At 40.2% G+C, this 9,897-nt stretch overlaps 1 protein-coding gene across 1 annotated transcript in view; it reads right to left on the bottom strand.

Annotated features, from left to right (window-relative positions):
* Positions 1-3,430: 3,430 nt before the first annotated feature.
* Positions 3,431-9,897, bottom strand: part of LOC103924686 (dystonin-like) — a 121,559-nt gene continuing 115,092 nt past the window's right edge. Inside the window, exons 62-65 of the mRNA XM_009333251.1 lie at positions 9,536-9,735; positions 8,965-9,075; positions 6,083-6,206; positions 3,431-4,664 (exon numbers count right to left, since the gene is read on the bottom strand). Of these exons, the coding sequence (XP_009331526.1) occupies positions 4,399-4,664; positions 6,083-6,206; positions 8,965-9,075; positions 9,536-9,735 (701 nt within the window). The 3' untranslated portion in view covers positions 3,431-4,398. The remainder of the gene's footprint in view (positions 4,665-6,082; positions 6,207-8,964; positions 9,076-9,535; positions 9,736-9,897) is intronic.

The following is a 9,897-nucleotide window of genomic DNA, read 5'->3' as shown; positions in this document are numbered from 1 at the left end:
TTCAAATACAGAAATGCGGTTTGAGCACCCTGAACTGCAATTCAGACTATTTGAACAATTTCAGTTCAGAAGAACTACTTAATTATGAAACGACAACCCCCGAGACTCTCTTAGCTTCAGGTCAGATACTACTTCATTTGCAACAGCCAAACTCTGAACAAGTCTTGACAAAAGGACCTCAATCTGCATAAAAAATACCTCAAAAATATCAGCCACCAAGCATTTTCATGCAAGCTACGTGAAATTTAAGCTGCCGCCTCATCCATTATTTCTGAAGAGCTCCCTTTTCCTCTGCAATGTTCCCCTTTTTAACAAATACAACTTTTTTCTACAGAGATGAGTAACCTACCTGCGTTTAACCTGACAACACTATTGGAAAAAAAGCAAGCAGCCAAGCCAACCACCTCTCCCACCTCCATGTCTGCAAACAGGTTATTCAAATTCAGCAGAGAGAACAATTTTCATTAGGAAAGCACCTTTTCTTTGTTCTACAAAGTTCCACTCACCTTGCACGAAGATATAAACCTCCTAACATCACCACTCCCTACTATGGCCCGCAGTTAGAGCAAACATCTAGCTAAATACCACTAGCCTAGGATGAGCTCAGACGCTACCGTACAGCCCAAGAACTGGAAACACCTGGAAGCTGTTAGGGCAGCTGTACTGAGGTGCAGCAAACCAGGTAATGCTTATTTTCTCTCCCTGTGGTTATTTACAGAATACTACAGCAAGTGCTCAGCAGCGTGTCCTCTTGCCACGCTGTGACCAACATACATAAGCACTGTGGCCCCTCTCTCATATGCAAGCTGTGGGGCATAGATAGTCTTGCTGCTCCTATGGCAGCCATCAGCAGAGGCAGCAACAGGTTCAAACGCTGCTGCTGCCTATGGTATGATATAGCTGCTTGCATCAGAGTTTATTTTTATGAAATGCATTAATTTTTAAATTAAGATTGCATATAACCTTACCCCTACACTTTTGTGAAGAGATGTGCCGTAGGCGAAGCCTGAATTACTGTTATCTATTATATTAGCATTTAATTAAGAGGCTCACAAAATACCTAAACTGAACAAGCTGAGGATGCCTAAGCCACAAGGCATCACTAGCTTTTCTAATGGCGCATTTTTCGCTTACAGGTTTCACCTGCAGACTTCAGAAAATTCTGTGGCCGCTTTCCCATGTTGAAGGCAGCAAAACAGAAATGCAGAAAGCTGAAAATGACCAAAAAAGTACAGGAGCCTAGAACTGAGCCAGCTTTTCCAAGTGCTAAATATGCAATATTCACTAAACAACATGGTTCTCACAGCCATAGGCTTTCCAACCCTTCTTCCCTCCCCATCACCTCTGCTCCTTCGCTGCACAGGAGAATCACAGAATATACAGGAGTAAGAGTCTAGGCCACACGAAAAGGTTGACTCCACATACGGTCATCCAGCAGGCTGGGTGAATGTAGGACTAACTCGTGTCGTTAGAAGGAAGATAATAAAAGGGAGAAAATGCATCTCCGATGACGAGGTTATATAAAAACTCATGCGACTGAACAAGGTGGGGAATTGGTTATAGGGCTGATCCTTCCTCTCTCATTTATGCTGGTACCAAAGAAGAAATATTTTTGAATTACAGGAGGATGGAAATTGAATACCACTTCTTTCTTTACAAAAACAGTTCACTAAAACTGAGCTACCTGTCACTTACTGGTAAGTCCACAATATGCCTTTTTCATCAAATTCTGCGGATTTGTCCTTGGGTCAGAGAAGCGCAGAGGATCCGATGTTTATTTTCAGACTTTTGTCAGTATGATTTTTGTAACACAGGGAACACAATTTTGGAAAGTCTTTTAGTTTTGGGAGCTCAGTATCAATCTAAAGCAGTTAAATAATTTTTGGAAGAAGGTAATTAAGTAAGGTATAACATCTTGAGAAAGATTTGGGCTTTTTTAAACAGAGATGCTAGTCCCATTTAGTTTACTATTACTTGGGTTTCCAATACTGGATGATTCTCTCAAACCCAGAAATGAACTTCTCCGCTTTACCAGTCCCAGCCTCCCCTGTTTCGCAGTAGCCGACAAGCCACAGAAATCCACTTAGTCCTTGCTTTCTTTTAGCAGACATTGGGTTTCTCAGAAGCTGATCACAGCTCTAATAACTTCTGTAAAATTACAATGTAGCAACATGAGAATTCCATAAAGTTGCATAATTAATGAAGTATTCTGAATACCTTTAAAGCTAAGACCACAATATACATACAAGGTGCTTCAGGTATGTGCCAACATTACCGCGTGCAGAATGAGCTGCTCTGTCCTTTTGGGATACAAGGAACTGAACCATGCACCTATCGCGTGGGAGCAATTCAGATTTGCCACCCCTACCCCTTCTCCATCAGTCCTGTGGTTATAAAATGCACCGAGAACGTTACATGGGGCATCATCTCCTCCTACAGCCAAGTTACCTGTGCAAGTGCCTAAATTCTACCCTTTTCCTTTCTCCTGCTGACAAGCAGAGATGCTTCAGTGACTACCTGTAAATGTAGACTACTTCTCTTTACCCAAGGGTGTTGTGGGGTTCCAAAAACCACTGAAGTCATCCTGATGTATTTTAATGTCCTAGGAAAGCAATCACTGCACGAATAGCAGCAACAGGAGAGGTGAAACACAGAAAGATAAAGCACCGCAGCAGAGACTGATGCTTTAGTATTCAGTAAATGCACGTGCTGATTCCCAAACCAGCTGCAGTAGGACCGGTTACTGTCCGCTTTCCACAAACGCTCATACAACTCTGTGTTGGAGGAAATCCTGACGCAAGTGGATTTTGATTGAATTATCTTTTGAGTATTATTTTCTTTTTCTGTTTCTTATAAACGGATAGTGTGAGTCAGCTTGTGAGTCTGCAGGAAGCTTTTGTAACAACTCAGAAAACATCGTCTTAGTAATGCTTCCAGTAAGTGCTAGCAGAGAATGCAGATATCACCATTACCCGCATGTAATCAGCTGAGCTTCTGCTTCATTTTCAGCACACTAAGGGAACAACCATAAACCAGTCTTCCCCTAAAAACTCCTCTACTGAAGGTACGTCATTTTCTGGTGTGTGAATGGTCAGGTTTAGACTATTTGGTCTGGCATGTTGGCCAAACTCTACCTGAGTCTTTCTGATATTACCAAAGAGCATTTTGAATTTCTAGGGATTCTGTCACTACTGACTACAGCACCTACCCAGCCGTTCTGCAGCACTCCCATGTAAAGCTGCATCCTTTGTCCACTGAAAATGAACTATTATTAATCCTTTCAAAGAATCCATGAGCGGCAAAAACATTTCACTGACTAAAAGAGCAACTGAATTACTCTTTATGCCTTTCATACGTGGTATATAAATGTCACAGTTTAATATGGAGAAAATAATTGTCGACACAAAATAATTACATATAATTTCATAAATCATATGTGCAATTTAGTGTTTTATTAAACAAATACAGTAGCTAACCAAAATCTGATTGCTGATAATGGGAAATTACATTAAAGCCTATGTTACTATGGTAATTATTGGTCATATGCCCTTAAAACATAACGCAGAAAATTATCTTCCTGTGAAATAAGAAATACAATAGAAATAAAGTTAAGGGACATGTTTATTTCGGAGCTTTCTGCAAGCAAAATTGCTTTGATACAAAATGAGTTCAATGATACAGTGCTACCATCCACTCAAGCAAAAGAAAACCTCACATTTACATGAATGCACTTTATATTGATATTCTTACAGAATAATAGTTCAGATACCCAGAATGTGTCTGGCCTCATTGAAAGCAATGGCACAGAAATGCTGCAAGGTATTGGGAGTATCGTATTACCGGCAAGTGCGTAATTAACTGTGAGTTCTCTGAGAGATGCTGTATAAATAAGGGTACTGTGACTGTGGGTTTCTATTCCTTAGTAGCTTTGACGTACATCCTTTAGTGTTTGTTTAGTTAGCTCAAAATGTGTAATTGTGTCTTTTGGCTTTTTAGTATTGTCTTTTTCTTTTTTAAAGAAAAATCATGAGGTATCCTTTACTGTTAACTAATGACATAGTGATAGGCCTATTTTATTCAGGTTGCAGAGACTTACTGTACATTCAGTACACTGTACATTCGGCAATTATTTTTAGTGTACTTTCTACACATTACTGTGTACAACTGTTAGTTTACATTAAAACTCTTCCCCCTTCTCACAGGATATGGCATAAACAAAAACAAATCTGACAAAAATTATACACATAAAATAAGAAGACAAATACACAAATAAGGCCATCTGCAGAATTAAAAATCCACCTCTTGCGATATTTCACAATAATTTCTATATAATATTTTACATCTTACAAACTTAAATACTTAATGCAAAAGGAAGAGACCTTTACGGAGCCAATCATATTATCTCTTCAAGGACTTGTCCAATTTGCTGGCTAGTGGCCTTCTCTGGGGAGTTGGAATTTTAGAAGGCTTGGCTGATCCTGGCCGAGAACCTGCTCGGGGTGTCGGTCTGCTTGCAGCAGGAACAGTCTCTGACATATCTGAGCATACAGACTGGATTTCTGAAATGTCAAAGTCAGATGCGTCACTGCCTCGGCGGCTACTTGACCTGCTGCCAGCCTTGCTTCCTGCTCGGCTTCCAGGTCTGCTTGGAGTTCTTCTGGTTTCTAGAAAGAGAAAAGATATCCATCAGTATTAGACGTAAGGATGGAAAAGGTACGCAGGTCCTTCCTAGGTCTTTGGCAACCCCGAAAATACCTCATTGCACAAGCTAAACTTTAGACCTCCAGCAGGCACACTAGATGATGATCATGGTCATCTACAAGTTCATCTTGATATTAAACAAGAGCACAGAACAATGCTGTATCTCCCACTAAAGAGAAGGAAATGTGAGATCAAATGCTGAGACATAGTTAATTCGTCACTAGCACATCTCATTAAAAATGTATTATCCTGGCAACTTTTCTTGACTTGCTAGACATGCATTGTATATTCACTCAACAGCCAGATCCTTTCTTTCCCCCACCATTTTCTCAGCTTTGAATTAAAAGAATTCAGTATCTGGCCTCTTCATGCATTCAGGATTTCCCAATATATGTACCTTGGAGGTGCAGATGAATATCCCAATTTTTAAACATGTACCCCTCTTTTTTTGAAAAATCAAAACCATACAGTTGAAAACTGCAAGTAAATAGGGGCAGAGCATACATTCTCCCAAACAAAGGGCCGAGTAAATGAGCTCCCAGCAAGCCTGCTAAAGTGAAAGCCTGCTCAGACAATGTGCCATGAAGAAAAAAAACCACAACAAAGAATCTCAAACAGAAAAACATTAATTTTTTTTTATAATTTTCCAATTACTTATTGAATCTTGTCGATCTTGACAAATGTGGTTCCCTGTATATGTGAAGAACACCAAGTTGAAACTGAAATCTCAGGTGGCTCATTTTTCAAATCACCTATTAACTCCAAAGACGTCTACACTTTGAACAGGATTTTCCAGTACTGCTCAGTGTGCTCTGCAGAGCTTAAGATGTGAGGGAAAGCCTTTAGACCTATCTTCTGTTCTAACCATCTAGCTGCTCTGAGGATCCTGGAAGAGCACAGCTTCACTGCTTTCTATTTTCATATACTGTTTTAAAAATCTCTATGGGATAGTCCATTAATTAAGGTCATCTACAGTTGCTCCCTGCAGTTCTTCTTTCAAAAGAAATGGACAAGTCATTACTAAGCGACCCCTTTGCTCCAACACAGTTGAGCATAACTTGAATACTGTGAAGAACTGAACCCTTTTTAAGTAAATGCTTCTTCCCTGGTTCCTTAGGCAGATACATTGGAGATACCATTGTCAGGAAGGTTGCAGTCGTGAATTTGCACATCCAGAGCTGAACGTACCTGCTGTGCAACCATGTGAACAGAGGACCATTATCCTGACTATATGCACCCTTGGCAATACTGATGCGGAGGCAGTAGGACTTTCACGCCTTCCCACTCTTCTGATATCTCCCTCACACCCTAATGTGACCCTAAGTATTCAGGTGGAAAACAAACCAAGCAGTAGATCAAGCTCTAAAGTCAAGACACTCACCTGCAAACTGAGCTCTAACTCTGGTAGCTGCTGTTGACAGGATGCCACTGTCTTCTCCAGAGTGGAAACCCTTCCCTGATAGATATCCTGGCAGTCTGAGTTTACTTCCTTGAATCGGTGTTCCCTATACAAAAAGAAAAAGGTATGGTTTTTTTTTCAATTGTCACTACTGAAGATAAGGTCTGGTATTAGGTAGTAAATAGCTTAGAATATGATCATCATAACAACATTCACTGTGAATCTGAAATACTGGTTTGAGTCACTACGGACATTTTTCATGATGTGAAGTTTTGAACATTCCTTTAGCAGTTACTATTTGAAGTGGTCCAAATGTAAAACAACAACAACAAAAAAATCACTTTGCTTGACATTAACATTTTAGCATTCTTTGTGTGTATTTCAATGCATATAAAGAAAGAAAAATGCTACCTTCTTATAATTAGTCAAGCACATAAGATCAGTTGATGGTACATGACTTAAATAAACAGAGACAAGTAGTTGAGGTTTTATGTCTGCATAGCTTGACTTTCCACCATTCTGACTGTGGTTATAGGCAGTGAATACACTTGTTTCAATTGTATAAATATCTTACAAAACTACCCGATTTCAAAACCTTTTCCTAGAAAAAAGCAGAAAAGACAGACATAGGACTAATTAAAAGTTCTTGTGGTCAATATATTGTCTGAAATGTCTCTACTCCATAGTCCTACCCTGCCTGCTTTCTCATTTCTGAAATAAAACTAGTCTTGATTTGTAATCTGCCCCAAATGGGAAGATTTCTTTCAAAGCCACAAGAATTAAATCCTCAAATCTCAAAATGCATGTAACGTACTAGACAGGTGTATGCAAGTAAGAGGAAAACTACAGTATTCGTATTCATTTCATCACACAAAAACACTAAGTAAATATCCAAAAAGAAGAACAAACACCGCAGTGATGAATGCGGCACGTTGAGTGGCCTGGATCCCAGGATCCTGTGTTCTGTGCCTTTGATCCCCATACAGTGGTGGGGTAGAATTAGGTACTGAAAAGCAAGATCCAGGAATGTGTTGGGAGCCGCCTAGAGCTAAGCACCGAGTGGAGACTCAGCAGGAGCCTGCCTGGTAGCTGCCAGCTCAGACCACTTCTGGCACATCTGAACAAAAGAGCATTGAGATGCTACAGGGCGGACAATCTGCTGGCTCTGACAGGGATGGTCACAATGATAAACTCTCTTTAAAGCCAAGTATAAGTGCTTAACGTCCAGCCAGCCACACCTTGGAAATCTCTGCTATATAGAGACTGCTTGGGAGGATAAGGAGAAAGGGAACGCTCTGCATTACCCCCGCTGAAGCTGCTGCACTTTGGGCAAGGCATTGGGATAGAATCACTGGTGCAAGAAGAAAAAGAGATCAAGCTTGTTCTTCAGTTTAGCCCAAAACCCAAATGCAGTCTACGTATAAAATACGTAACTGCTCTCTTGGGCAGAAAATGTTTCAGAATGCCTCAGAAATTCACAGCAACCTACCCCACCCCAATCGTCCCATTTATAATGTTAAACCATGGCGGCTTACATAAAGGAAACTCACTGAAACTACTGGCAGTTGTAACAGCAGGTGAGAAATACCATGCCCCCATTTGAAATCAATGCAAACTGCTTTCACCTCATTGTAATTCAATGAAAACACCACCTTTCCATGGTCTATAAACCCTTTAAAGTACCATCAATTAATCTTACAGTTCAGTTACCAGCTAAGAGATGAAAGAAAATGCAAGAATATATTAGAAACCGACAACCGACTCAACTTTGTGCTATTTTTAATCATTCTAAGCAACAGCCCCACGTGCTTGAAGTGCTGTACACATACACACGCCTGCAGTGTGCACCAGTAACGCACCCACTTGCACAAAAGGAGGGAGTGGAAAGTTCGTTATGCATCTTTGAGCAAAGCCACATCGAGGTCACGCAAACTTAGCACCAGAAAGTGTCACATGAATAGCAATAGGCATTAAAGCGCATAGGCAAAAAGCGGATACAACAGAGGTGATGGTAGCACAAGCTTCCGCCCAGCGAGCCCTCGGTCTAACCCAGGGCGAGAGCAACTCCTACAAGTGAGAAGTCAGTTTGCAGCCTGATCCAGCTGCAATCTTTTCACCGACCGTAATGACACTAGAGGAGACGCTGGCTCCAAGCCCATTCAAATTTCGGTCATCCAGCTTGATTGCTGGCACAATCCTAATTGCTATACTAGCAGTTTCTATGGAAGTCATGGGCTGGAAATAAGACCAAAGCTCGTTTCCTGTTAAGTCATCAAATAGCTATCTTATTAGAGCAACGATTGGTCACTACCCCCCTAAACGAAACCTTCAGTTGTTGGAAAGATTTATATATCACAGTCAGTCTTTTGTGCCATCTTCTTCACAGTGGTTGAGTATTTCTTTATTTAGTGGTTTTGCACTGGAGATCGTAATTTATTAATCTAATTCCTGCAGTTCATGAATATTACAGTACATTATGAACTCAAAGTAAACAACTTAAGGAAAGAAACCTGCAAAGTATATAAACTGCTTTATTAAGAAGAAAGAAAAAAAAGGTACTTTTCCACATTTGCTCATCCAGTTCATTGCATACTGTTATAATTTATTAACCATTTGCACTTTGAACATAAATTCATTGAGGCTGAGTTTTCCTAAAGTCAAAAACCTTAACAAACAGAACATCAAAAAAAAGACTTGGGGAAAAAAAGGAAAGAAATAATTTGACAAAGGTCTAAAATAAAGACAATGCATTAATATGCAAAGGATGCTGCAGCTCTGAAGCACTGAAACTCTAGTGGCTGTTAGTGAAGTGACAGTTTTAGTGAAGGAAGGTCATTAGACTAGAATCTCTGTCCTTACTGTACCTCTGCAGATGACCCTTGATAGTCTGAGGATTCTGGTGGCTTAGAAGGAGTTGACGTTTTGCTGTTTGTCAACCATGGTTTACCATAGTTGCGTGTTAAATGATGGGGTGTCTGTATGAAACAATGGTAAATCAAAATATGAAGGACAGTAGATGGAAAACAATGTCATGGAGAAGGATATCCAGGCTTTCACAGGGAGATCAAATCTCATAGTAGAAATAAAAAATAAGCAGAAAAAGTTGATGACAAATGTTCTGAAACAAAGAGATGGCAGAGCTTGTTTTTTAAATGAAATGGAGAGGTTCATTGCTCCTTCAGAGCTTAATCCCAAATTGCCAGTTAGCTCATGTGGCACCTTAAATGTAAAGAATTCTTGTATTCCTATGTTGCAAACAAACAGTAGAGGAAATACACTGAAAAGGACTTATCAGATCCTCCCCAGATTATGAAATAAAATTGAGATACGTCTTCCCTATCAGCTAGGGAAAGCACCAATATTGTTGGAGCAAGGGAAAAAACCAAACCTATACCCCGTTTGTTAACCAGTGCATTTTTGTATGTTTCTCCTTACCTTCGGCGTACTTGTAGCAACTGCTTGCGGGGCAGCTGCCTGGCCAGCTTGACTTGACAGAGAAGTAGATCTGTTGGGAGAAGCAGCCCTTGAAGAGGGTCGTGATCTACGGCCCCTTGGTCGGAAAGCTGCCATGCTCTGACTGGCACCATCTGCCAAAATGAACTTTTCACGCAGCTCCACATTTGTCCTCCCTTTAGCTGCAGCAAAGAAAGGTGTTCATTTAGTCAGATATGAAAATTGTCACAAGGCTGTTTATTGTCATTTTTGCCATGCCAACTCCAACACATTTTAACAATAAATAAAATGCATTACAGTGTAATGCATTTATTTTGGACACAGAAGAGTTATGTGCAGAACTT

This window comes from Pygoscelis adeliae, unplaced genomic scaffold (assembly GCF_000699105.1).
Source record: "Pygoscelis adeliae isolate BGI_AS28 unplaced genomic scaffold, ASM69910v1 Scaffold57, whole genome shotgun sequence".
Taxonomy (NCBI): Eukaryota; Metazoa; Chordata; class Aves; order Sphenisciformes; family Spheniscidae; genus Pygoscelis; species Pygoscelis adeliae.
The sequence above is the reverse complement of the archived record's forward strand: the minus strand, read 5'-3'. Positions and strand labels throughout refer to the sequence as shown.